This window comes from Lepisosteus platostomus, chromosome 1 (assembly GCF_059453375.1).
Source record: "Lepisosteus platostomus isolate fLepPlt1 chromosome 1, fLepPlt1.hap1, whole genome shotgun sequence".
NCBI lineage: Eukaryota > Metazoa > Chordata > Actinopteri > Semionotiformes > Lepisosteidae > Lepisosteus > Lepisosteus platostomus.
Genome location: NC_142611.1, coordinates 64,483,094 through 64,510,704, shown reverse-complemented (window position 1 = coordinate 64,510,704; position 27,611 = coordinate 64,483,094). Strand labels below are relative to the sequence as shown.

At 55.1% G+C, this 27,611-nt stretch overlaps 1 protein-coding gene and 1 long non-coding RNA gene across 2 annotated transcripts; one reads left to right on the top strand and one right to left on the bottom strand.

The window, feature by feature from the left end:
* Positions 1-468: 468 nt before the first annotated feature.
* On the top strand, positions 469-24,801 carry c1ql4b (complement C1q like 4b). Its single transcript, XM_088633522.1, has 3 exons — positions 469-1,896; positions 3,031-4,546; positions 21,447-24,801. Exons 2-3 carry the CDS (start codon positions 3,983-3,985, stop codon positions 21,624-21,626), a joined length of 744 nt encoding a protein of 247 aa, XP_088489648.1. The 5' UTR covers positions 469-1,896; positions 3,031-3,982; the 3' UTR covers positions 21,627-24,801.
* LOC148678433 (uncharacterized) lies at positions 13,411-23,486 on the bottom strand. The gene is made up of 2 exons (XR_015939160.1): positions 23,400-23,486; positions 13,411-14,084 (listed from the first exon to the last, which is right to left on the bottom strand). It is a non-coding gene; the product is annotated as an uncharacterized LOC148678433 (long non-coding RNA).
* Positions 24,802-27,611: the final 2,810 nt, after the last annotated feature.

Below are 27,611 nucleotides of genomic sequence, written 5' to 3'. Positions count from 1 at the left end.
GGGGGGAGTCAAGGGCATTTCATACTGGCTGATTCCCCGTACAACACATTATTTTGTAAGTATGTACTTGGTATGGTGGAATTATACATCCATTTTCTGGATTATCCTCTTTATCCAGTTCAGGGTTGAGGGAGAGCCGGAGCCTAGCCCAGCAAACAATGGGAGTAAGGCAGGATACCACCTGGACAGGACACCTGTCCATCACAGGGCACACAGACAGAGACACACACTCACACCAGCGCCAGTTTTCCCAGAAGTCCATTAACCCACAGCGTGTCCTTGGGCTGTGGGAGGGAACCCATGTGAACACTGCCAACACAGTGACACTGTGCCATGTTGGAAACGGACGCAGAGGCGAGAAAGCGCGGCCGCGAGGCGGGAGGAAAAAACGAAAAAAACGTTGTTTTTTTAAAATCAAAACCAAGAACGAAACTCTTCCCCCGAGCGCGCGCGCTTGCCAGTCTCTCCCGGAAGAGAGGCGCGCACGTGCGGAGAGTCGTTTTCGTTAATGTGCTCCGCCGTCGGTTTAATTAACAGGAGAGAGAGAGAGAGCGGGCGAGAAAGAGGCAAAATAAAGAAAAAAAACATCGCGTTTCCTCAGGAGGAAAGATAAAAATGAAGGTAAAGACGACGGAGGAAGGGAAGAGTGACGAAAGGAAGGCGGGAGAGTGGTGGCGGAGGAAGACGGGCAGGGGTTATCCACAAAGTCAAGTGGTTTATTATTCCCCGTGAGGCTCCTCATTAATACTGACCCTCCCTCCCGACTGGTCCTGAGACAGGGAGGGAATTCCTGGTCACGCCCGCTGTGCGATCTTCACCGATTAGAGGGCAGTTAATTGGCACTCTGGGGGGGTCGGGGCTGGGTACTCTCAGTCATCGCGCCCCACCGGCCTGGTCCTCGGACCGACTTCACACGCTGCCAGTCCGGAGGGCACAGCGGCACCAGAACAGGCCGGACCGGAAAGAGAAACGGCGCTGCCGGCGCAGCTGTGGAGGGTGCCGGGAGCGGTCAGGACGGAAGTTTAGAAAAGCACGGAGCCCGGAGAAGGAGAGGCGTCGGAAAATAAAATCAAGAGCGTGTCTTTTCGGGGTTGTTATGTTTTTTTTTAAGTGAGTGACTCGAGGGGTGTCGCTGGGTGAGGTGGCGTGTCCCGGGAGACCCAGCCTCGCCGGCGCGCGTGCGGGTGAGCGCGGCTCTCACAGGTGTCGAGTTCGGAGACCGGGTGCGCGTGGGAGGTCTGAGCTAAAACAACACGAGATCGGACTGGGAGCCGGCTCGTCTTCTTAGACCCTAACCCCCCCCAAAACACACACACACACACACACTCCTCCTGACAGCCTGTCCTCAGACAGACCCCCCCCACTCCCCCCTCCTGCCCAACCCAGCAAGAATCTTCGCAGCCCGAAGAAGCCAGTCGCTCTCTCAGTCTCCGGCGCCACAGACACTTCGTGGAAAGGGCTGTGCGCGACTTTTTCCCTCTCGTGTCGCTTCTTTCCCCTTAGTGGGCGGGTTGGGGTTCTTCCACTCCACGTACACGCTCCCACGCATTGCGTTGTGGACTGTAGGCTCTACCCGCGCTGAAACCACAGTCCAGCCCGGATTCGCTTCGGCTTCGGCTTCGGTTCGGATACCGTCGCGGAGCAGTGGGCGAGTTTTTATGCTTATTCGTGTATTTTGAGTGTGGTGGTAGATAAGAAGCCGACTGGGGAGAGGAGAGGAGAACTAGCATCGACAACTTCAAACACTTCGAAAGGGCGCCTCGCACGCTCCGCCCGGGGTCCGAGAGAGCCCCACGCTGCGTGCGCGGGGAGTTTGCGGGGCACAGAGCCGGACCGCTCCCTGCATCGCCCAGGCGCGTCTCCGCGCTGGCCCTCGGCAGAGCCGCAGCACAACAGGTAAGAGCGCCCGGGTCTCTTTCGCTCTTTCACGAACTGTTTTCCACAGCTATCTGCGACAGCGGCGTGTGTCTCCCCCCGTCCCGATACCGGCACCCCGATCGGCACCGGACGTAGAGAAAGCGGGGCACAGTCATGCTCTGATTCTGAGGGCTCCACAGAAAAAGTGTGGATTAAGACACGAAATAAAGAGATAGATTCTGAGATTTTAAATGTTTGCATCCAATGTGTTTGTTTAGGAAGGATAGGAAGTACAGAACAAAAAAGACGTCCGATCGCAAACTAAATATAAATGTTGGTAAGAAGGGCAATAGATGATCAGATTTAAATATATGTTGGTTTAAATTTAAACAAGGTGAGTTCATACGTCCATATCCATGCAAATAAGGACACACTGATTGTCAGTCCGACTATATACGAAAATAACATCAGCGCAGACAACCTGAACGATGTTGATGCTGAATAAGACGTTGCAGAATATTTTCTGTTGAGTGATTTGCGTCGATCTAAATAAACATAGTATTTATTTAGAGAATAACCTGTTAGATCCGCGGCGGTGCAGAAAATTCAGTGGCAATGTGAAGTCAAATCCTGTCTGTGCAACAACGACTAGATAATATTTTTAGAAACATTCATGGTAAGAAATACTGCAAATCCAGGTTATGTGACCAAAATATATGTTGAAAGTATTATTAACACAATATACTAAATGTTATTGTCTTATTAAAACATTATTTTATTGATTATTATTTCTAATATTTATTAGTAATAAGAGCCTGCCTCTCAGGATTCGGACCTTTGTGGCCTGATTTACCTTCAGAACGCAGCTCTCTGATTTTAGTGTTTTAATGGAGCACCCTTATGCTGGATCAACAGTCAACAGGTTTCTGAAAGAGGCTTGTGGACTGAAATCTCACAGCCATCCTGCGTGTGAAGGATCGGGGAAGCACTGGAGCCCCTGCTCTACAGACAGAGCTGGGCGAGAAGACCTGTGGTCAATAAAATCTTGAAACCGGGGGGTGGGTGGGTGGGTGGGTGTGTGTGTGTGTGTGTGTGTGTGTGTGTGTGGAAGAGGGTGGTTTCTCAGACGTGCATTTCCACCTCCCCTTTTATTCTTCTTCTTATTCCCCACAGAAACCCCGACCGCCCCCCTCCACTCCAATTCCTCCTCCACGCCGTCTTAGGAAGGACACATCATCGGAAGTTCGGGAACAATCCGGACGGCGCTTGCGGCAGCCAGGCTTGGACTCTCCGAGCCTCCGATCCCCTATCGCCTGCGCAGGAGGACGCCGCCTGATTTTCAGGACTTCAGACCCGGTCGGCTGGTTAGGTTTGGAGTTCCTATTCGTAGGGAAGACTAGACCCCCATTCTTCCGGGCCGGCCAGTGGATTCGTAGAGCAACAGCATGGAAACGGGGGAGCAGTCCGGGTGAGCTGTCCTGTGTCTACAGCCTGCACTCGGAGCTGGTGTCAGGGCCAGTGGCCCAGCCTGGATTCCCCTGCAGCTGGTTTAGGCTGCTCCTCCCCAAGAAACCCCAGCCGTTAGAGGGAATAAGCTGCTGTATCCTGAGCCAGAGGAAGGCACAGGGGGCAGAACGCCGCAACGCGGGAAGGGGGGAGAGTTCCTCTGTGGTGAAGATCGGACGAGAGGAGCCGGTTTAAAACTGTCCCAGAACAACACCGATGTCCTACTGCCTTTCTCTTCAGTCCGGGAGGGAAAAAGATTAAAAGCCACTGCTCCATCCCGACGCTCCGGACCTCGGCCTGGCCCGACGGGTCCTACCACACCCAAGCCGGCTCTGCGGCTGCCCTTTGACCTCAGGCCCCTGACCTTTGACCTTTGGCCGCCTTGCCCGCTCTGCCTCTCCCTCCCTCCTTCCTCCGGCTTTGAGGAGCTGAGCTGCCGGCTCCCCCCCACCAGGCCGTGAGCCGGCGGGACCGCCCGGCCTGCCCCCCCGCACCTCCCGCGCCCCGCCCCCCCCAGGCAGACACCATTGCGGCGAAGGGCGAGGACGACTTCCTCACGCTGGCTGCGTCTCGGCTCAGCCGGCGGAAGCGGGTCATTGGCGCGGCGGTGGGCGTGGCCATGGTGCTGGTGCTGCTGGTGGCCATCCCGCTGCTGGTCCACAGCACCAAGGCGGGAGGGGCGGGGGGCGGCGGCACGCACTACGAGATGCTGGGCAGCTGCCGCATGGTGTGCGACCCCTACACCCCCCCGCAGGGCAGCCAGGAGCTGGCCGCCGTCTCGCCCCCTCCCTACCTGCCTGAGCCCGGCCGCGACCACACCGGCCGCCGGGGCAAGTCGGGGTTCAGGGGGTCCCCCGGGCTGCCGGGTCCCCCCGGTCCCCGCGGCCCCCCGGGAGAGCCGGGCAAACCCGGACCCCCGGGGCCCCCGGGCCCGGGCCCAGGCGGGTACATCCCCTCCTTCTACAGCCCCAAGATCGCCTTTTACGCCGGCCTGCGCAAACAGCACGAGGGCAGCGAGGTGCTCAAGTTTGACGACGTCGTCACCAACGTGGGCAACTACTACGAGCCCACGACCGGCAAGTTCACCTGCCCGCTGCCCGGCATCTACTTCTTCACCTACCACGTCCTGATGAGGGGCGGCGACGGCACCAGCATGTGGGCCGACCTCAAGAAGAACGGACAGGTCAGGCCCGCCGTCTTGCCCGCCCGTGCGCGTCTGTCTCCGGCGCGGTGGTCCTGCGCTGCCCAACTGCCCCGTCCGTCTCCGTGTCGGGGGGGGGGCAGTGGCGGCGAGCCCAGGGCACGGTGTGGCACCCCGTGTGGTTGCGTGGGCACACGTGCACCCTCTGCACGCGGTGTCTATCCCGTGACAGCGTGACCCTTCGGCCTCTCACAGGTCTGAGCTTCCTGCAGCACGATCCAACGGGTGAGAGAGGACAGCAGTATTGGAGAATCAGGATCAGGGTAGCCTTAGGGGGTGGGATATGGGAGTGAGGGGGAGACCGTGCTCAGGCAGTCACTCTTCTGCGATCTCCCAACACAACAGTGAACACCCCCGCCTCCCCTAGTCTCCCAGGAATGAGCAGTCTTCTGGCTTCTCCAGCAGGTCAGTGTGGTTGATCATATGTGATCACTTCAGGAGGAGGGAAAGGGACATTCCCGTAGGATTTAAAGCACGGTTCTTTTTCCAACACCCTGTTTTAAACTGTTCCCATTCCTGTCGGTGCTTCTGAAATGCATGGGTGTCACGCCCCTTGTCAAGTACTTCCCAGAGTGCTGCGCTGCCGGGTCTTGTGCTGCAGTGAAGGGAGTGTGGGGGGAGGAGAGGACGAGTTTGGTAGAGGAGTGCACAGGGGGAGGGTAGACAACGGCGGGAGAGGGATAGACAGGGGGGTGAGAGGGATGGACAGGGGGTAGGATGGACAGGAGAGAGTGAGAGGGATGGACAGGGGGTAAGATGGACGGGGGGGTGAGAGGAAAGGACAGGGGGTAGGATGGACGGGAGGGTGAGAGGGATGGACGGGAGGGTGAGAGGGATGGACAGGGGAGGGTGAGAGGGATGGACAGGGGAGGGTGAGAGGGATGGACAGGGGGAGGGTAGACAATGGCAGGAGAGGAACAGACAGGGGGGTGAGAGGGATGGACAGTGGGTAGGATGGACAGGAGAGAGTGAGAGGGATGGACAGGAAAGAGTGAGAGGAATGGACAGGGGGTAGGATGGACAGGGGAGGGTGAGAGGAATGGACAGGGGGTAGGATGGACAGGGGAGGGTGAGAGGGATGGACGGGGGAGGGTGAGAGGGATGGACGGGGGGTAGGATGGACAGGGGAGGGTGAGAGGAATGGACAGGGGGTAGGATGGACACGGGAGGGTGAGAGGGATGGACAGGGGAGGGTGAGAGGGATGGACAGGGGGTAGGATGGACAGGGGAGGGTGAGAGGGATGGACGGGGGGTAGGATGGACAGGGGAGGGTGAGAGGGATGGACGGGGGAGGGTGAGAGGGATGGACAGGGGGTAGGATGGACAGGGGAGGGTGAGAGGGATGGACGGGGGAGGGTGAGAGGGATGGACGGGGGGGTGAGAGGAAAGGACAGCGAGTAGGATGGACAGGGGGAGGTTTGAGAGGAACGGACGAGGAGGGACGAACAGGCGGAAGAGATGAGAAGAGAGGGGCGAGGAGATGACAGAGCAAGAGAGCGGAGAAGAGCAGAGAGAAGCGGTCACTCTGCTAATGGCTGTAAATGATGACTGTGGCTCTGCCCACCTCATTAAGGCTGGTTAACACACAGTGTGCTTAGAGCCCAGTACCCCCCACCTTCCCACACAGACATCACAGACATCACAGCCGGTGGGGGGGGCTCAGACCAGGAGAGAGTGTCGGCACGGGCAGCAGCCCCCCCACACACACACACGCCCTCGTCACTGACAGGGGTCAGAGCCGTGTGGTGAGCCTCTGTGCTGAACACTCCTAATGAGGTGGGAAGAAGCCACAGACACATCAACTGTGTTTGAGAGAGAAGCGTGCAGGGACAGTGTTTACAGAGAGCACAGAGGCAATTACTGCAGCTCGTGAGCGTCTGTATATGGACACACACACAGAGCCCTGTCCCAGCCAGATGAACAGCTGAGCCTCAACACCAAGCATGAAAAGGAGGAGTCACAAACACAGCAGTAGGCAGCCTACATTGTTGCAAGGGAGAAGGCCTGATGGATCAAGCAGAAGTTTATTTTGGGCGGTGGGTGCAGGGGGGACAGTGCAGATTTTATCTGGAGAACAAGAAAGGGAGAGTGTGTGTGCACTGGGTGGAGGGTGGTTGTGCTGTTCTGGGTGACTGTGTATTATCATTCTGGTCTTTTTTGCCTGTTAAATCATTCATAGCTCTGTGATGAGATGCGTGCCCCCCCCAAAACACACACACACACACACACACACACACACACACACACACACACACACACACACACACACACACACACACACACACACACACACACTGTCTGCCCCTGTCCCTGCTGCCTGAGCCTCAACAGTGCACCCTCTTCATCTCCCTGCCTTTGTGCTGGGCTGCACATCGATTCTCCGTTAATTGTCTGGACCGTTGACTAAATTATTCAACCCAATTCAGGGCCACGCAACCTGCATTACAGGTCTGCTTTAAAATTGAGATTGATGAGCGAGTTAGAAAATAAAACCGTTGATGAATTCATATTTTTTTATACAAGCTCAGATGTTTTTCCATCAGTTTAATAAAAAGCCCATAGCGCTTTAGCCTATAAGACCGTTGATCCCGACTCTGCGCAGTTCCGGACCAGCAGCTTGATCCCGACTCTGCCGGAACCGCAGTTCCGGACCAGCAGCGGAATCCTGCCTCTGTTCGGTGCAGCGTATGTGTGTGTGTTTTAGGCCAGGCTGGGAGTCTGTGGCCTCGTTATTTTCCTTTAAATTTCAGATACCCATCTGAGCCCCTTGCCAGCGGACGCGCTGCAAGCTCTGTGCTGACCTGGGACAGAGAGTGCCGGTCCAAGGAGTGGCGCCTCTAACCGATGCCAACGCAGGTCTGCTGGCTCCTGAAATGACAGGAGATGCTGTTCTGCCAGGGGAGCCCGTGGTGTCTGAGTGCCTGCCCATGATGCAGGATTTCTCCTCACGCTGGGAGCGATCCTGTCACGAGGATGAGCTCGTGGCCCAGCCCAGACTCAAGCCAGTGACCCCTGGCTGCAGGGTTCTGCGTGTGCTCCTCAGGGCCCCTCGACAGCTTTCACACGGCCCTGGCCCGCCTCTGTAGGATTATCAGGGCTGGCCGTGCTGGGCGTCGGCGGGATGAGCTGGTAAACGGGATTTTTATTGCCACGCCAGCAATGGAGGAGGGGCACACACACCCTGCGGGCCCTTCACTCTCACTAGTGCTTGCCCTTTTCAGTGCCGAGCGCTGAACTGACAGCCAAAGACGTCCGCTAAGGAATCGGATAGCCAGTGTCCCGATCTAAATGTGAATCGTGGGACAATTCGGGCTGACTCATTCCCGAGAGGCGTGAGCCGTCGCTGACGGCTGTAGCTCATTGGAGAAGAAGCCAGCGCCTCCCTCCCCAGCAGGCCGTGCACCATCCTCGCCCCCAGCCGGGGCTGCACAGACCCACTCCTCCTTCTCCCCGTTTGATCCCCGGAGACGCCTGGAGATTAAAGCTGCTCGTGTAGCTTCCTGGCGCTGATTAGAGTCGCCTGCACAGAACAGGACAGCAATAAGGAGGAATTATAAATCCCCTTCCACAGCGGAGTCTCAGCACTGACAGGAGAAAATAATTATATATGTGTGTGTGTGTTCACAGACAATACAGAGCAAAAGAAAACAACACCAAGACAGCGCTGTAGACAACAGGGAACTTGGAGTCAGCTCCTGCAGGGCCTGCTGTCGTTACATAGCGAGTCTAATTATTTAATTACCTGGAGAGCTGTGATGCTCCTCGCCAGGCTCCGAGGGTCTTTATAGGTCACTGTCCCTTTAATGAAGTGGCGTTCAGTGTAATCAGCTGGAGAAGACCTCGCCTGTCTTACAAGGAAGAGGATGAGGTTAATTGTTTAATTGAAACGAAAGCCCGGCCCTCCTGCGGCGACGTCCTGCTTCTCGGCCACCGCGGCTCCCAGGGCGAGCCGGGGGAATCCCTGAGGGAGTTCCCTGCTTCCGGGCAGGCAGGCGGCGTGGAAATCCGACAGGAAAGGGCGCGCCCTCGGGCAGCGGGATGCTGGGAAGGCTCGTGGGTGCCGGTTGGGATAGACCAGGGAGAGAGGCGTAGGGCCTTGTGAGGGTGGATAAGGCAGCCAGGCGGGACGGGACGGGACAGGATGGGATGAGATGGGTCGCTAAACAGAGGGCAGAGAGAGTTCGATATCCAGAGCTCATGGGTTCTACACTCGAGGCTCTGCCCGGCCCGGTTCTGATCCGAGCTTTAACCCGCCTCACAGGAGCAGTGCCCGAGGACCCTCCTGTTTGCTATAGTCTGTACTGGCATTCTATCAATACTGTTGCAGGTTTACCCATGAGAAAAGCACTCCTGCTGTTCCACTCCACCCAGCGCTCCCAGCACTACGGGTCCAGTGGACTGGTGCCCCACCCTGAGGATCCCCTTATTTCCACTCTGCTGAACAGAATACGGGCACAAAGCTACATGGTTGTTGAAGAGCTTGAGAAAGGTTACGTTCAGCCCATGCAGCTCATCGGGCTTCTTACAGCTTGTTGATCCAAGGCTCTCCTCCAGCTGTGTCTGGGAAGACTCCAGGGTATCGCAATCAACAGCCTGTTCCACACTCCCACCACCCTCTGTGTAAAAATGTGCCCTGCACCATCAGTTTTAAATGCACTTCCCTTTGGACTACACTTGTCCCTGCTGGTTCGTGGTTTTCTGTGGATTGTGAAAAGGCCCAACTGGGTTGACTTGTCAGTGAATTTGGGAAATCTGAAGACCCCCTCTCCAAGACTGAAATAATTCCGTTGTTGTAGCCTGTCCACAGTAAGACATTGCCTTAATCCCAGGAATGTATCTGATCACGCTTCTCTTTATATATTCTTGAGCAGCACTGTGTGACTAATATCGTATAAATGAAGTCTTACCACGACCTTAGGCGTGTCCGTCCCCCCCTCTCCCGTTGCAGCCCCGGGCACGCGGCAGCCCCGCGGTGATGGTGCGCGCCTTCCTGCCGGGCGCCGGGGACGTGGCTCGGGCTCGGGATTAAGGAAAGAAGCAAACCTTTCCTTCATGTCGGTGTGCGAACGGGCCCACGCAAGCCCCACGTCTAAACCTCAACCTAAACGCGCCGAGGACTCATGGCAGTACTGCGGCCGTAAGATTTCTGCAGGTCTGCTCACAAGTGAAGGTGGCGGGGCCGGTGTAGCTCTGTTTTCCGCCCGCTCCACGCCCTGCTTCCGTTCAGCTCACTTCGCTGCTGAGCGGTCTCCACGCTGCCAGGGTCGCCGGGTTTCGTCCGGGTCTTGGCGCTTCCGGGCAGTTCCGTGAGCACAAGTCCGCTGGACCGTCTCCTCCCCGGGCCGGGCCGGGCCGGTCCGACTCCTTCGCCACCAGTTAGTGGATCCAATCCGTAGGCGGCCTCGTGAGCGCTGCACTTCATTTCGCATCACATGCGGTATTTATAAAAAAAGACATTTCCGAGTTTCATCTTCTTACACATGAACCCGAGCAGTGTGCGCGGCTGGCTAATAGGAATTCACCGAGCTGCGTCTAGAAGCTCATTAGAAACCGAGCCAGTGTCCAGTTGTCAGTGTCTGCTGTTCCTGCTCCTCGCCCACTTGTTGCCTTACAATTAATACCTGCTTGGTGTGTAAAACGGTTTCATGAGTCCCATTCCCTAAAATGGGCTGCCAAGCTTTAATCTTTTAGTCGTGCTATAAACGGGCACTTGTTTGTGCATCGTGTGCAGGCGACGCGTCGCTCCTGGGCGTAGATTTCTCTCCGCCACACGCAGGCGCATCTAAAAACCGAGAACGGGAGGAAGGTCTGTACACAAAGGGTGGTGGGAGTGTGGAACAAGATGCCCTCCCATGTTGTTGAGGCCGTCAGTTAACTATAAGAAGCCAAAAGAGTTGGATGGGGAGAATGGCGTCCGTTCTCTTTCTTACGTTCTCCAACAGCAACCGTGTTTCTTCATACAGACTACTTGCGCAAGGCGCATGCTCAGAATCCTTTCCTTTTGTTTCGTCTTCAAATGATCCTCCCTGTCAGTAAGGCGTCTTTTGCAGACCTGTCTTCTTTCAAGAAACAGCTGGATGGAATCCGCAGAACACTTAACTACTACCTACAGAACGGGCTGGTTTAGCCGAATGTCCTTCTCTTGCTTGGAGTGCTTCTCAGGGCTCATGTGTGCGTGTGTGTGCTCACTGTGCGATGGTCCGGGACCGTGTTCAGGGTGTGTGCTCACTGTGCGATGGCCTGGGGCCGTGTTCAGGGTGTGTGTGCTCACTGTGCGATGGCCTGGGGCCGTGTCCAGGGTGAGCGTGCTCACTGTGCGATGGCCTGGGGTCGTGTTCAGGGTGTGTGCTCACTGTGCGATGGTCCGGAACCGTGTTCAGGGTGTGTGCTCACTGTGCGATGGCCTGGGGCCGTGTTCAGGGTGTGTGTGCTCACTGTGCGATGGCCTGGGGCCGTGTCCAGGGTGTGTGCTCACTGTGCGATGGCCTGGGGCCGTGTTCAGGGTGTGTGTGCTCACTGTGCGATGGCCTGGGGCCGTGTTCAGGGTGTGTGTGCTCACTGTGCGATGGCCTGGGGCCGTGTCCAGGGTGTGTGCTCACTGTGCGATGGCCTGGGGCCGTGTTCAGGGTGTGTGTGCTCACTGTGCGATGGCCTGGGGCCGTGTTCAGGGTGTGTGCTCACTGTGCGATGGCCTGGGGCCGTGTTCAGGGTGTGTGTGCTCACTGTGCGATGGCCTGGGGCCGTGTCCAGGGTGTGTGTGCGCACTGTGCGATGGCCTGGGGCCGTGTCCAGGGTGTGTGCTCACTGTGCGATGGCCTGGGGCCGTGTTCAGGGTGTGTGTGCTCACTGTGCGATGGCCTGGGGCCGTGTTCAGGGTGTGTGCTCACTGTGCGATGGCCTGGGGCCGTGTTCAGGGTGTGTGTGCGCACTGTGCGATGGCCTGGGGCCGTGTCCAGGGTGTGTGCTCACTGTGCGATGGCCTGGGGCCGTGTTCAGGGTGTGTGTGCTCACTGTGCGATGGCCTGGGGCCGTGTTCAGGGTGTGTGCTCACTGTGCGATGGCCTGGGGCCGTGTTCAGGGTGTGTGCTCACTGTGCGATGGCCTGGGGTCGTGTTCAGGGTGTGTGCTCACTGTGTGATGGCCTGGGGTCGTGTTCAGGGTGTGTGCCCACTGTGCGATGGCCTGGGGCCGTGTTCAGGGTGTGCGTGCTCACTGTGCGATGGCCTGGGGCCGTGTCCAGGGTGAGCGTGCTCACTGTGCGATGGCCTGGGGTCGTGTTCAGGGTGTGTGCTCACTGTGCGATGGCCTGGGGCCGTGTTCAGGGTGTGTGTGTTCACTGTGCGATGGTCCGGGACCGTGTTCAGGGTGTGTGTGCTCACTGTGCGATGGCCTGGGGCCGTGTTCAGGGTGTGCGTGCTCACTGTGCGATGGCCTGGGGCCGTGTCCAGGGTGAGCGTGCTCACTGTGCGATGGCCTGGGGTCGTGTTCAGGGTGTGTGCTCACTGTGCGATGGCCTGGGGCCGTGTTCAGGGTGTGTGTGTTCACTGTGCGATGGTCCGGGACCGTGTTCAGGGTGTGCGTGCTCACTGTGCGATGGCCTGGGGCCGTGTCCAGGGTGTGTGCTCACTGTGCGATGGTCCGGGACCGTGTTCAGGGTGTGTGTGCTCACTGTGCGATGGCCTGGGGTCAAGTTCAGGGTGAGCGTGCTCACTGTGCGATGGTCCGGGACCGTGTTCAGGGTGTGTGTGCTCACTGTGCGATGGCCTGGGGTCAAGTTCAGGGTGAGCGTGCTCACTGTGCGATGGCCTGGGGCCGTGTTCAGGGTGTGTGTGCTCACTGTGCGATGGCCTGGGGCCGTGTCCAGGGTGTGTGTGCTCACTGTGCGATGGCCTGGGGCCGTGTCCAGGGTGTGTGCTCACTGTGCGATGGCCTGGGGCCGTGTCCAGGGTGTGTGTGTTCACTGTGCGATGGCCTGGGGCCGTGTTCAGGGTGTGTGTGCTCACTGTGCGATGGCCTGGGGCCGTGTTCAGGGTGTGTGTGCTCACTGTGCGATGGCCCGGGGCCGTGTCCAGGGTGTGTGCTCACTGTGCGATGGTCCGGGACCGTGTTCAGGGTGTGTGTGCGCACTGTGCGATGGTCCGGGACCGTGTTCAGGGTGTGTGTGCGCACTGTGCGATGGTCCGGGACCGTGTTCAGGGTGTGTGTGCGCACTGTGCGATGGTCCGGGACCGTGTTCAGGGTGTGTGTGCGCACTGTGCGATGGTCCGGGACCGTGTTCAGGGTGTGTGTGCGCACTGTGCGATGGTGTTCTGGAACAGGCTCCGGATTGATGATGGATGAATGCATTCTCATATAGATTGCCTGAAAATGCTGATCGGAGAAGGTACTGGAAATCGTTAAAGCGAAGGCCAGGACCCCTGCCATATAGCTAGCCTGCGCTAAGCAAATTCCGAAGGCTGTCCATGATTTAAAAAGTTGAAATGGGCTAATTATCAGATTTTGTTACTGCACTGACAACGGTGACAGTAACTCCGCCGAGAGCTGGCTTTTAAATGCTTCACATAAATCAAAACAGACCGATATTTATTCCGTTTATCTTAAAACTCCGTTCAATTAGATTTTTTCACTGATTTCAAAATAGGAAATAATTGCATCCTAAAGCATAAGAACCACAAAACAGTATCACACGCGTTTTGTGCCCCGTGCTGGTTTCAGCTATTATCCATCTGAACGGAATACGGAATGCCCGGCATATCCTCGTGCGGTACGTGCGCGGCTCGCGGCCGGAGGAAGTGGCTCTGGCTCGCGGGGCCACGAATTCGTCTAAAAACGGCTCTTACAGAGAGTGATGAAAACAATTATTTACTCGTAAAAAAAAACAACGAAACAACGAAACTCGCGCACGGCAATAGCTTAAGAAAATTATGCGCGGTATTATTCCATCGCTATTTTTCGATTTTCTAAAAATCGCGCAAACATTTTGGTCAAGTTCGAAAAAAACTATCAAATGATGCAACATCAATTAATAATGACAATATATTTAGATCGCATCAGTGTCGAGACCGGCGGCTTCCAACTCCGGGCCCTTTATAAAATTCTGCGACAGGTACAGGCTTCCTGTATAGAGACCGAATCAAATGTTCTCTTCCTTTACTTCTCGTTTTAAAACAGCTAGGCCAGATTTTTTTATGCCGTTTATCGGGTGTGACAGTCCGCTCATTCGTCTTGAAATTACGGAATTCATCTACAGTATCTTTCCTTCCATCTTTCCAAGCGTCGTGTTCTGTCTTTTATTCTGTGGGGTGTCTTGCCCGGGCCGGTGAACAGCTGAGGCAGCCCCGCACCCCGGCCCGGTTCTCCTTGGACCCGGGAGCCGCCGTCCCCGTGACGCCATCTCACCCGCCGGTCAGTCGGCCCGGTTTCGGAGCCGGGCTGCTCTCTGTCCTCGCCCGGGCCCAGGCTGCCGAGCTGCTACCTGCACTGCCGAGGGTTCTGGCAGCCCGGCAGTATCGGCACTATCCTGGAAGAGATGTCAGGTCGGCTTATTCACAATATCAGGAATTCATACAGTTCAGCATAGAGCATTTTAAAATAAAACCGGGTTTATCTTTTGTCCATGTGTGGACAATTATTTTGGACACTTTTTTACAGTGTTAGGATTAAACACGCTGGTAAACCGATTTCAAGTAACCAAAATATATACCTTTTAAAATAATAAAAATCTGATCTGTATTACAGAGAGACGGAGAGAGATTTTTTTCGTTAGCAGGTATGTACAGTACCGTAGATGGTACAAATTCGGCTGTCCTCTGCTAGTGTGTTTATTCTTCTGCGGCGCTCTAACTTCTTGTTGATTTTCACGCGGTCTATTAATTTATTAGCCTTTATATATTGCGACTTCTTTTTTCATCTCTCGGCGCCTGTCGGCAGTATATTTTCCAGGAAGTGTCATATTCGCGGAGGCTGGTATAAATCTCCGAGCTTAAATCTCCCTTCTATCGGACGCGTCACGCGCTCCTCTAACAGCCCGGCGAAAGGTCGCGCTCCCCCGCGCGAAGCGCGCGCTAAAACCGTCAGCTCGCGCTTGATAAAGAGCATCTTCCGCGCTAATAAATGACCGACGGGGCAGGACTGGAGGACTAGAGTTTCACCGGTCTTTTGTTTTACAGAGGTTAATATCTTTAAATGCAGCCTTTATCTTTATCGCACCCCTGCTCCCTCTCTCCGTGTATCGAAGAGAAAATAAAGAGACCAGTCACGGGCAGATCAAGTCAGAATTACAGCGATGATATTATTAATACGAATTTATTACCAACGACGTTGTCTTATTCTTAGCGGAGGACGGTATTCAAAAGTTATAGTTATTTAGAATAAATATACCATGGTAATATATCAAGGAAAATTGCTCTTAAACGAATGCCGAGAACATCTTCAGAATAAAAAAAAATCGAAGAAGTCAAAGATCGACTCTTTAACGAAATTAAAACAACCTTTAACCTTTACTTCACCCGCGAATGGAATTTAAAGGCCGACAAATAGTAGGGAAACACCCTGCGCCCCAGCACCGGGGTGCGAGTCGCGTGGGGTCTGCGGCGCCGATGTAAAGCGTGCCGCTCGCGCCCTGGGCGGCTGGCTGGCCCCCGCGCGCGCGCGCTCGGGTCCGCGAGATCAGGACGGTGCTGTTCTCGCGCTTCGCTCCGCGTCGACATGGATTCTTAGGGCGTCTTTAACGGATAACGTGTTCTGAAATCAATTAATCAATTAATTCTTTCAATTAGTTTGTCTCATTGAGGGCTGGAGTGGAAGGAGAGCCCGAAGCCATTGAGCGAGAGCGGGGGGAGATTCTGTCTTGTTTAATTGGTCGTTTCACTCTTCAGCACCTACAATCGTTAACGATGGCAGCTGCACAATGGGTCTCAAAACGCTTTTTCACCAGGTCGAGCTGTACAACGCCATCTGCGCCACCGCGACGTCTTCAGAGGTGATTCGTGGTGAATCCATGATCGCATTTACTCAGGGAATACCGACGAGAGCGGGACGGGCGGACTGTTTCGTTACAGTGCGACGTGTTAAGCGTCTGCTGGAGTCGGTAGAACCGGCCTGAGGGGCGAAGGGTATTTTTTGATCTTTTTGTTTCGGTTTAAGAAAGAAATTAGCCTCGATTTGATTTTATTTTTTTTGGGGGGGAGGAGAGCGAAGATACCGATGAGGCTGGAGACGAAACGGGAAAGTCGCACGATGAGTCTTCTGTTGATCCCTGAAACACACAGTGTTTCGCGGTGGCGGCCCTTGCCGGTTTTGAGACAGGGGAAACGCAAGGGGAGCCGGAGCGATCCCGAGGCGGGAAGGGGGGATTCCTGCAGCTGTGCCCCGCTCGCGCAGCTGTGGGCTCCAGCGCAATTAGCTCATTAGGATTTAACACGCGCGCGCCCTGCTGTCACGCGGAAGTGTCGGGGCAGCATATACAAGGATGCCAATTAGCGGCGGCCCGCGTTGTTAGGATATTGCTTGTCGTGCACAATCGTGCCGTAGCCCCTCCGAGGGAAACAGACGAGAGAGTGAGAGATCTGTTTTATAAGCGCGCAATTACCAACACCGCCACCTCCCCAAACCCCTAGCGCTTTCTCTCTCATTCTTTCTCCTCTCCCGGCCCCTGGTTTCCCCGTAGGTACGTTCAAGAGCGACATTTTCAATTGTCTCCGCTCCAAGAGCTCTGTATATCACAGTGAATGAATCCTGTCAGTTTTATTACCAGAACAGCAAGGCACCACAAAAAAGGGCCGTGTTCATCCCTTTATATCTCCCCTCTCTCACGAAATAGCTGCGCTTGATCAGTTTGTTATCCTGTACGGATTCAGCCCCCTCCTCCCCTCCTCCCCTGTCTCCCCGGCGCTTGACTGTCTCACTCGCTACACATCTCTCCGCCTGCACTGTAGCGGAGACGAGCTGGGCAGCTGCTACCCCGTCTCCTCCTCTCCCTCTCTCCCTCTCTCAGTTAATGGTGCCCCAGTAATGAAAAGCCGAAGAACACAAACGCTGCCGGGCAGTTCCCAGGGGCTCCCGGCCAGCTCGGCGTTTCCGCCAGCAGACAGGAGCTCGCTCGCGTGTCGATATCCATCTCCATCGCCGCTGACAATGATCCTAATTTGGCATTCCTCTCTCCTCCCCCAGTCTCCCCCAGCCCGTGCTGGCTGTGGTTCTGGACTGGACAGCGCGAGGAGCTCATCCCGCCAAACCCACCTCGCTCGCTTTAACCGCGCGCGCCACCAGCGGGCGTCGTGACGGCTCGAGACGAATGGCAACGGCAAAACCGATAAATCGATCGGTGTCAAATCCGTGTTGAAAACAGCTCAATCCGCAGTTTGAAAAGGGTCTGATGTTGAAAACAGTCGACAGTTTGTTTCTGTCTGAACACTGGTAAAACACCCCCATATCGCGTTAGAAATATAAACGCAAAAATCCATGAATAATTCATCAGATAATTAACTAAGATAATTTCGTGTCATTAAGGAAATCAGGCTGAGAAATGTTAAGAACTAAGAAAACAAATACTAGATTCAGGCGTCTGGGAGGCGAGAAGGGGGGAGAAAGCTGACAGAAATTTCTAAAGAATGATGAAATGAGGGGATCCTATCCAGAGAACTCGGCGCTGAGAAAAAAGACTGTCCCGGGACAGGTCTCAACTCCTTTTTGGTTTGTACAGGACCCAGAAGCCCCTTTCTGCCTAACCTGGTCTTGAACTCCGCTGCTACTCATCGCTTGGGCAGCATGGTGACGCAGAGCTGGGGCTCTGAGACCCATCTGTCTGGAGCTTGCATGTTCTTACCCCGCTGGCTTCGGTTTCCTCCCACAGTCCAGAGACGTGCTGGCGGGTTAACTGGCTTTGGGGAAAATGGGCCCTGTTTTGTGAGTGTGAGTGTGTGTATCTGCCCTGGGATGAACTGGTGTCCTGTCCAGGGTGCACCCTCTATGAGCCCGTTGCTTGCTGGGATAGGCTCTGGCTCCCCCTCGGTCTTGTACTGAATTAAGCGGGTTAGAAAGAGATGATGATGAAGATGATGACTTCATGAAGCATCAGACACCTGCAGACTTCAGGGTTCCCCGCTGGGTTCTGTCCTATAGGAGAGGTTTGACGTGGCTAGGGTCTACAGCAAGTGAGACCCAGGGTAGTAGTAGATGGATAGGGGTGTTAGGAATATTCCGTGGTGCACACTGAATAACAGATGCAAGAGCATGTTACTGTATGCAAGTGCTACTGTACAGTATAATGAAGATAACAATCCATTCAAGTGACTTAGGACCGTTTATACCTCTATCTTAACTGGGTATTGACGACAGTACTTTCATTAAAATCAGTGACACCCAAAGTGGGAAAAAAACAGGCTATCAATAAATACACTATCAATAATTCAGGAATAAATTCAGGAAATGTTTTATTAAATCCCAGTGACACCTCAGTGAATCCAAGCGTAGGGCAGGAATGCTAACGGAGCCCCCACCTTGAGATCCATCCTGGAATCGAGCCCAGAGCGCTAGCCTTCCCGGCCAGTGCAGTTTTCATATCAGAGGTGGAAAAAAGTCCAGGTTGGGATATCAATAGCAGGAACTCCCAGATCTCACTCACTCCAGTGTACGTCGGAGCTCAGTACGTGGAAGTGTGCAGCCCCTCCGTTCCGAATCAGCAGGCAGATGGGACACCTCAAGCAAAGACCAGCTCATGGGCCCCCGCGACCGGCCGCGGTGAGCAATCGGCTCCCGCCCCGCGCCACGGCCCCCTGGGAGCCGGCACAGCGCCGCGCTAATCAATCTGCTTTACAGCAACAAGGGGGAGCGCTTCAGAGCCGTGTTCGCCGCCACGCTCGATGTCTCCGCAACGCCTTCCGTGACCTCAATCTCATTCACAGCTCGCCTGCCGGCCGGGTGGGTGGGTCGCAGGATGGGTGGATGGGTCCGCATCCCGTTTCTAGGGAGGAGGCAGGGGGCCAGGCCCTGAGAGCTCGGGGGAGAGGTGGCGGGTCAGGCCTGGCCACGCCCCACCCTGCGCTGCCCTCTCTCTCTCTCACGGGGGTCCAACTCAGGGGACAGTTGCGGTTTAGCACTGCTGGAGAGGGTCATCGACTCTCAGGGGACAGTTGTGATTTAGCACTGCCAGTGTGTCCTGACACGGTCATGAATTGGACGGGTCCAGCTCCGGGGGACAGTTGTGGTTTAGCACTGCTGGAGAGAGTCATGAATTGGGCTGGGGTCCAGCTCAGGGCATGGGCAGGGTTTAGCACTGCTGGAGAGGGTCATCGGCTGGGCTGGGGTCCTGCTCAGGGGACAGACGTGCTTTAGCACTGCTGGAGAGGGTCATGAGATGGGCTGGGGTCCAGCTCAGGGCATGGGCAGGGTTTGGGCATGGGCAGGGTGACCAAGAGGAATGAGCAGGAGACACCTGACCTGATGTGTGTTGTTGTGTATCACTCCCTGATTGTGTGTCCCCCCCACCAGGCCTGTGTGTGTTTGTGCATCTCTGTGTGTGTCTGAGTCTCTGTACATGTGCTTATCTCTGAGTCTCTGTGTGTGTGTGCACGTGTCTCTGTGTGTACATGTGCCTGTCTCTGAGTGTTTGTGTCTGAGTTTGTGTGTATGTGCAAGTGTGTCTCTGTGTGTACATGTGCCTGTCTCTGAGTGTTTGTGTCTGAGTTTGTGTGTATGTGCAAGTGTGTCTCTGTGTGTACATGTGCTTGTCTCTGAGGGTGTGTGTCTGAGGTTGTGTGTGTGTGTGCATGTGTCTGAGTCTCTGTGTGTGTGTTTCAGTCTGTGTGCCCATGTGCGTGTATGTCCTTATGTATGTGTCTCTGTGTATAGGGTATGTGTGTGTCTGTGTGTGTCCGTGAGTGTGTTTTGTCCCTGATTAAGACTGCTCCGCACTCTCCTTGGAAAGAGCCCTGAGCTCTTCAGTAGGTCACTCGCGCTCTGTGGCTCAATGGTATGTAAATGTCCTGTCCTGCCTTACTCCATCTCCCTGCTCAATATTATGTAAATCACACCCTTACTTGACTGGAACTCAACAGGTCAATATTGTAAAAAAAAAAACAGGTTTCTCTCCAAGACACCAGCCTGCCTCCCCACCCCCTCCCCTGCCTCGCAACAGGTCAGAGAGCCGGGGAAAAGCAATCTCCACCCCCCGCCATTGATCCAGGAGACCCGGCGCTGTTCCCAGCTGGGGCCGGGGTCAGGGGTCGGCAGTAAACTCATTCGTTTACACAGGCCAGCCCTGTCAGGCACGCCGCTGTCAATAGGAATGTCATTACGGGCCAGTCCGGGAGGAAATAATGAGCACGGAGGGAGGGAGCGAGGGAGCGAGGGAGCAGGTGGGGAAGACGAGGAGAGGGGAAAGAGCGAGCACATAGACAGAGCAATCAGCAGTGCCCCTCCCTGGCCCTGGACAACTGCGGGGAAGAGCGTTTCTTTCACGAATTAATTGACCCTTTAATTGGACTTAATTGGCTTGACCTTCGTCCATTTAACGGCCAAGAGACTTGTGCGCCCTGCCCGTGGCTCTCCAGGAGCCGGGTGAGGGCGGGAACCGGAGAAAGGGGGGTGGCGAGGATGTCCCAGAATGCACCATTCTTGACTGGCTAGGGCTCAGAGCTCACTGTGCTTGCACCACGGCTGCCCTGAGCAGCTTCCTCCAGCCTCCATGACACAGCAGTACCTCCTAAACCCAACACCAGCTAAAGTTATTAACCCTGAAGTATCCTTTAATAACGCGTTTAGATACGAGAGCTATCCGACTTTCAACAAGCGTGCGATCAGTCCATGGGGAAAGGTCTCTTCCCACGGGGGTATTAACACCCCATTAATATTCTGCTCGTCATTTACAGGTTATAAAGCATGGATTAATTGGAAGCTGCAGCCCCTTCACTAAAGTGTCGCCAAATTGTTTGGGTAACAGTGCAGATTAGCACCATGTACAGCTGCTCACCGCAGTGTTATTCCTGAAGCACAGCTTGTTGAGTGCCAATAAAAGCCTAATAATATTAATTAGTTACATTAGTCATTACCAGTGAAAGGTAATGCGCCCCCACTGTGCGGAGCTGCCTGTCGTGTGACAGGAGTCGCACACAGAGGACGCTTGCCTTACGAGTGACGTCTGCCCTCCTCCGTGTTTCTCAAAGGCCCTGAGGGCCAGGAGGGGCAGAACTGAATTTGCATGATCCGGCTCACGCTGAGGCCCAATTAAGGAGCGAGAGGTGCTCCAGGGCTGTCGGCCTTGCTCTCCTGTCGCTGCCCCTGACGGATCGCGGAGGGAGAAAGGTTGCGACGGGAGGGATTTACGGCAAGAGAGGGAGAGGGGGGCAGCAGCAGGGTGGGGTGGGGGTGGGGGGTTGACAGTTAGGAATTTGGGTAGCGGTAGTTGCCGTTGACGACACACCGCGAAATGGCAGCCGCACTCCAGGACAAATAAGTCATAAATGTACCGTCTCTCCTCACCCCTGAGCACCCCCCTCCCCGGCCCCTGCAATTAACATTTAAAAAGCTATAATTTAGCAATAGCGCTTAATCAGACAAGGAGGATTTACAGCCCCGGGAGCGCGAGGTGAGCCGTCTCCCGGAGAGCGAGGGGGCGGACGTGACCGGAGACGGGGAGAGGCTGGGATACAGGGATGCAGGGAGGGATGGGAGAGGGCAGGAGCTTCACCGGGGAAGAGGAGAGAAGGGGCTCCTCTGAATCACTCCTGTCCCTCCCTCTCTCAGTCCCCCGGTCTGTCCCTCTCTGTCTCCATCTCTCCCACCCCCCTCACTCGCTCCGACTCCCAGGCGCTCCCTGTCTCTTGCTCCCCGGGAGTCGCTCTTCCTGTCCCTGATCGCCTCCTCTCCCTCTCTCCCGGCGCAGGTGCGGGCCAGCGCCATCGCGCAGGACGCCGACCAGAACTACGACTACGCCTCCAACAGCGTCATCCTGCACCTGGACGTGGGGGATGAAGTCTGCGTCCAGCTGGACGGGGGCAAGGTCCACGGGGGCAACACCAACAAGTACAGCACCTTCTCCGGCTTCCTCATCTACCCCGACTGAGAGCCCGCCCCCTGCTGGAGCCCCGGGGCAGGGCAGGGCAGACAGGCACCGGGCCGGGCGGGGGCGGGGGAGGGGGCTGACCGCGGTGTGTGCCCGGGGTAGCCGTGTGCTCCGGGACCGACCCCGCCGGAGCTGGCATTGCGGCGCTCGGCTGACATGTTTGAACTCTCCGGAAATAGTGTTTGCAGTCTGTAATCTCTCAATTCTCCCCTGTGTTTATTTTAGAAAGTTCACTCATACAGCGGAGTTAAAATGACCTTCAAATCGGACATTTTCTTTGCCTTTCCGTCCTGTTCAAGGCACAATCACATCCATTAAGAAAACAATCCATCATAAACACAGACGTGCACACACCGGGGCTGGGATGAATTAGTCTCGGCTCTTCTGTGGACTCATTTGACCCGAAGTGAGGCCGTTTACTGTCCGCAGGAGTCACCGGCGTGTCCGGCCAGCGGTAAGTAAATGCTGCCAGCCCCCCAATACTAGTACTGACTCTCCGGCTCGGCGGAGACAATGATTTCCGATATGTACCGCGATATGTCCCCTTAACCAGCAGGGACGTGTTTAACTAATCGTATCGACCTCTGTGCACCTCAAGCGCGCCGCGCCGGGACAGTACTACAGTGTATTGATCTGCACAGAGGGTCTGTCGGTCTACCTGACCGCCAAGTGGCCGGTCGGACCACCGGGATCGATAGCTCCTTCACCCCCGGACACGATGCGCGCCACCGGTGACCGACTGCAAACAGTCATTTCTCGGTTTGCTCGGGGTGACTCACGGTGCAACCGTGAAAGATTTTATTTTTAAGAAGTCGTGAGTTCGTCGGTCTTGAATTATTAGCAACCTGCATATATGTATATATCCTGTATGTCGCAGCTGGGGACTTGTCTTTATCCTCCCTCCCTCCTCACAAGAAGCAAGCCGGTTATCTTTCACAGCCGAGACGGAGAGAGCGTTTCAGTTTGTACCGTAAGGAATGTGCTCGTTCTACCAGTCTTGTCGTCGTCGTGGTTTTACCTTACAGCGGAACTAGAAAATGTCAAAAGAGCCTTTTTTTTATTCCCCGCTCGCTGTGGGAGAGTGTGTGTGGTTCTGTATGATACCCGGGGTACGTCGCTTAAGCGTGTCGATATGTACGCGCAAGCTGCGGTTCGGAGAGGCGCGTCTCGACAGCCCGGCTCCCGCCCCCGCAGAGACACAGTACAGTACTGGGTGACAGAACCTCTGCTGCCGGGCCGGGCCGGGCCGGGCTCTTTCCGGGTCACGGTCGGGATTTCCGTGGCCTGCTATCAAAGCGCTTTGCTCCGGCGCCCCCCGTCGCTTGCCGCCCTGTACTCTGTTCAGAGCCCCGAAACCGTGCTGACACGAAAGACATTTTACTGTCCCCTCTGTTTCTCACGCAGTCATGGGGTACTTGTCTGTGTGGAGTCTGCATGCCCCCCCAATTCCGCGTGGGTTTCCTCCCAGCTTCCAAAGACACGCTGGCTATAATCAGTGTTTCTAACTTGTCCCTGCGAGTGAGTGTGTGTGCCCTGTGATACACTGCCGTCCAGCCCGGGGTACAATCCCGCTTTGCGCTCTGTGTTTAAACGGCTCCGGGAACAAGCGGCACCCTGATATTTAACGGGTTTGGCTTCTCTCACACTGGTCTTGGCTCAACACCTGTTGTAAATAATTCGAGGAAACGCTGCTCTGGATCAAAGAAGAAGCGCCGTGTGATGGTAGTTTCGCTGTGGTAAGTCTGCACAGCCGGCTGTTCGCGCTGTATTCACGCTGTGGACCTGGCCCGGCGTCCAGAACGGCTCGAGGAGGGGTCATCTGGGCTCGCTGACAGCTCTTCTACAGAACCAGTCTGGAAGGTTAAGAGGCGACTGTGTGATGGAACGGGAGTCTACGTGCGCGATCACGCACGATCACGCCGCTGCTGGGACAGCGCACGCAGGGTCTCCCGAATGCTCACGCACAAGACGTCCTTGACCTGCTGGGCCTTCACAGAGTGCCGTCGGCGCAGGTTTGTAAAGTGGCTGGTCAGCGCCACCCAGAGGACAGTGAAGAGAGTGGAATCCTTGGCTCGGAGGGACAGATCCACGAGCTAAAGGTTACAGCTGGAGTGTGAAAGCACGGGTAGGGGGCGTGGGCTGGGCCACAGAAACACAATAGGATCCGTTAGCTGTGTGTGCAGTTTGGGTTTGTCCAGGCGTTTGGAACGAGCGTCAAAGTGGAAACACGTCACGCTGACAGGGACGGACACGGCAGGGCTGGAGAGCTTCTGCGTGTGCGCCCCATTCCCAGCGCGTCACCCCGAGGGATTCGTGGACCGTGGGTGGGATTCTGTTGCCAACGGAACGATCTCACTGATCTCACTGTGTTCCGGCGGCTGCGTCATAGTGCGATTGGCGTCATATTGCGGTGACGCCACTGCCGCGAGAGCCGCTTGTTACGTGCTTTCAGCGCTTAACACAACATAGTGATCAGAGCGATATGTGACAGTACACTCGGGGAGTTTTAATGATATTGGCTCCGTATGTCTATGTCATTTCTCCCCGTGGTTTCCATAATTCATGAAAGAGAAGGCTGTGATAAAGGGTTTGAGTCTCGGAGTGAAGTAGATAGCCCTGCATGTTCTGTGTTCTCCAGCTCTTTCGTCAACGGCAACAATGAGAAAATAACTGCTGAAATCGTAATGCAAATGAGCTGGTTTCTTCTTTTTGTGTTTAACTGGGTCTGCTCCCTTGCTGAAGGCGCCCTGCTTGAAGAGGCGTCTAACCAGGCCGCTCGGCAGCCTGGGGTCCAGACCTCTGCTTTGAGCAGCCCGAACGAGAGGGAATCGGGCCGGTGGGGAGTTTTCTCTCGGGGGTTCTGACCTCTGTGTGTGTTTCGAGCGAGACGGAAGGCTCCACACGCCTGGTGGAGAAACCTGAGAGCTCGAGCCACATGAGAAATCTTCTTCATTGCTTGAATGACGTGTTCTGTCATTTCTCTTATTGTAAAATACTGCATTGAGATCTCTGTTTCACCTGTAACAGTGTATGATAGCTATTTAAGATGATGTTTATTATTAATGGTATGGATTGATTGATGTTACTGTGCCACACGAGCAGTGTGTGTGTATCCAAGAAATTTATCTGCCTTATTCTGAATGATATCTCAAGAATAAACCTCGTTATAACAGCATTGCTTCCCATCTTGCCTCTCTAGTCTGTGTTCAAATCACTTGTCCACACTGCCTCTCTCTCTCCCAGTGTCTCAGCTCTGACCACTATCCCACACTGCCTCTCTCTCTCTCCCAGTGACTCAGCTCTGACCACTATCCCACACTGCCTCTCTCTCTCCCAGTCCCTCAGCCCCAACCACTAGCCCACACTGCCTCTCTCTCTCCCAGTCCCTCAGCCCCAACCACTAGCCCACACTGCCTCTCTCTCTCCCAGTGTCTCAGCTCTGACCACTAGCCCACACTGCCTCTCTCTCTCTCCCAGTGCCTCAGCTCTGACCACTAGCCCACACTGCCTCCCTCTCTCTCTCCCAGTGTCTCAGCTCTAACCACTAGCCCACACTGCCTCTCTCTCTCTCCCAGTGCCTCAACTTTGACCACTAGCTCACACTGCCTCTCTCTCTCCCAGTGTCTCAGCTCTAACCACTAGCCCACACTGCCTCTCTCTCTCTCCCAGTGACTCAGCTCTGACCACTAGCCCACACTGCCTCTCTCTTTCTCCCAGTGTCTCAGCTCTGACCACTATCCCACACTGCCTCTCTCTCTCTCCCAGTGACTCAGCTCTAACCACTAGCCCACACTGCCTCTCTCTCTCTCCCAGTGACTCAGCTCTGACCACTAGCCCACACTGCCTCTCTCTTTCTCCCAGTGTCTCAGCTCTGACCACTAGCCCACACTGCCTCTCTCTCTCCCAGTGCCTCAGCTCTAACCACTAGCCCACACTGCCTCTCTCTCTCTCCCAGTGCCTGTCACGCCCCACACTCTCCCTCGCAAACGACGTTACATTCCCGGAACCTCTGCTTCCCAATCTCATCCCTGATTGAACCCAGCACATTCTCACATGCATCAGATTCCTCAAATTCTCACTCCCTAACCAATCATCCATTCACACCCCTTTCCTTTCAGTATTTAAACCCCCTTCGCACACCTTCCCATGCTCACTATTGAGAAGCCTATCTTAGTATTCTCCAGTGCGTGTTTCCTAACCTTTTTGACTGATCTCCCGTTACGAATCTTCTGCTTCTGCCTCTTGACCTCGCCTTCTGGATTTTGCCTTTGAATTGTTTTGACTATCTCTTGTTACCGGACCCTTTGCCTCCCTTATCGACCCTGCCTTTGGATTTTGTCTTTTGGATTGTCCCTTTGCTACTCTGTGTCCTGTGGGATTCCGGTCACGCATAAGGATCCTCCTATTCCACGTATTGGTTCCTTGACAGTGCCTCAGCTCTGACCACTAGCCCACACTGCCTCTCTCTCTCTCCCAGTGCCTCAGCTCTAACCACTAGCCCACACTGCCTCTCTCTCTCTCCCAGTGTCTCAGCTCTGACCACTATCCCACACTGCCTCTCTCTCTCTCCCAGTGACTCAGCTCTAACCACTAGCCCACACTGCCTCTCTCTCTCTCCCAGTGACTCAGCTCTAACCACTAGCCCACACTGCCTCCTTCTCTCTTTCACAGTGCCTCAGCTCTGACCACTAGCCCACACTGCCTCTCTCTCCCAGTGCCTCAGCTCTAATCAAAATCTCTAGCTATCTGTTCCTCTGGTTTATTATCACACACAAACGACTGACCTAACAAGTCACTTGGGGCTGTATTTATAAAGCATTTACCACCGTGCTAACATAATGCTTGTTACATCCTAATGCAGAAACAACACAATTTGAGTTGTAAAATGTCACACAGATCTTTCAGGATGCAAATTTCCGAGTCCCTACGGGCAGTTTATATGGCTCTTTTTGATTCTTTAATATTAGGATTTCCAATAAAAAACTGTGGAGGGATATTAATAATGAATATGGCCCTATCTGCACACCATTACCTGTGGCCACATACATATAGAGCTACTGCAGGTTTTAAGCATCACCTATTTAATTGCCCTTCTATTTTTTTGGGGGGAAAAGGTACATTTTCAGTTCGTTTTTGATCAGATTTTTTTTTTTTAAAAAGAGAGTAATATGTCTTTTGCCAAAGGCAGCTTACAGTCCAGAACTTTCTTTCACTTCTGCCAGGGGGTAAAAGTGCACAGTCTCTGGCCCGAAGTGATCCCCTCGGAGGCGCCCTGCAGTAATTAACACCGCCGTTCGTTAGCGCAGACTAGTGCTGCCGCTGCTGTTCTGCACATCTGTGCGACTGTTCTTTACACGGGAGCCGAATAATAGCCCCTCCTGCGCCGAGAGGAGGAGGCCGGGCTTTCTTGTTCCTCACCTTGCACGGGGAAAAAAAAGGGGGCAATTAAAAGGGATGCTAATGACACATCTCGGGGAAAGGCTTTGTGAGCCCCTCTCCTTCGGGACCGAGCGGGATCTGCGCGGCTCTGTCTGCCTCTGCCTCTCTCCCCGGCGCTGTGCAGTGCAGTTGAAAGTTAATTGGTTTGGGCCGCGCGCCAGTGCGGCTGGCGAGGGGGAGCGGTGAGCCCATTAGCGAGTCCCCCCGGCGGAGGGCAAGCACGCAGGATCACAGGCCCACAAATAGGGGGATTAAAATAATCAATGGGCCTCGCTTACAGCCGACAGGCAGGGAGACTAATTGGGCAACAGGCGAGCCTGCAGCCCTCGCTGGACCATCATATATTTATAATAATTCTCTCTATATATACTGTATATCTGTATAGAGAAGCGCAGTGGCGCAGGGGTCAGCATTGCTGCCTCACAGTGCTGGGAGTCCTGGGTTCAATTCCAGCCCCGAGGTGCTGTCTGTGTGGAGTCTGCATGTTCCCCCATGTGTTTGCATGGGTTTCCTCTGGGTGCTGCGGTTTCTTCCCACAGTTCAAAG

What these genes read in the sequence shown, in the direction of transcription:
- c1ql4b (XM_088633522.1), top strand. Translation starts at nt 3,983, where the DNA reads ATGGTGCTGGTGCTGCTGGTGGCCATCCCGCTGCTGGTCCACAGCACC. An exon ending in ACCTCAAGAAGAACGGACAG is followed by an intron (nt 4,547 to 21,446) that starts GTCAGGCCCGCC and finishes CTCCCGGCGCAG; the next exon opens with GTGCGGGCCAGCGCCATCGC.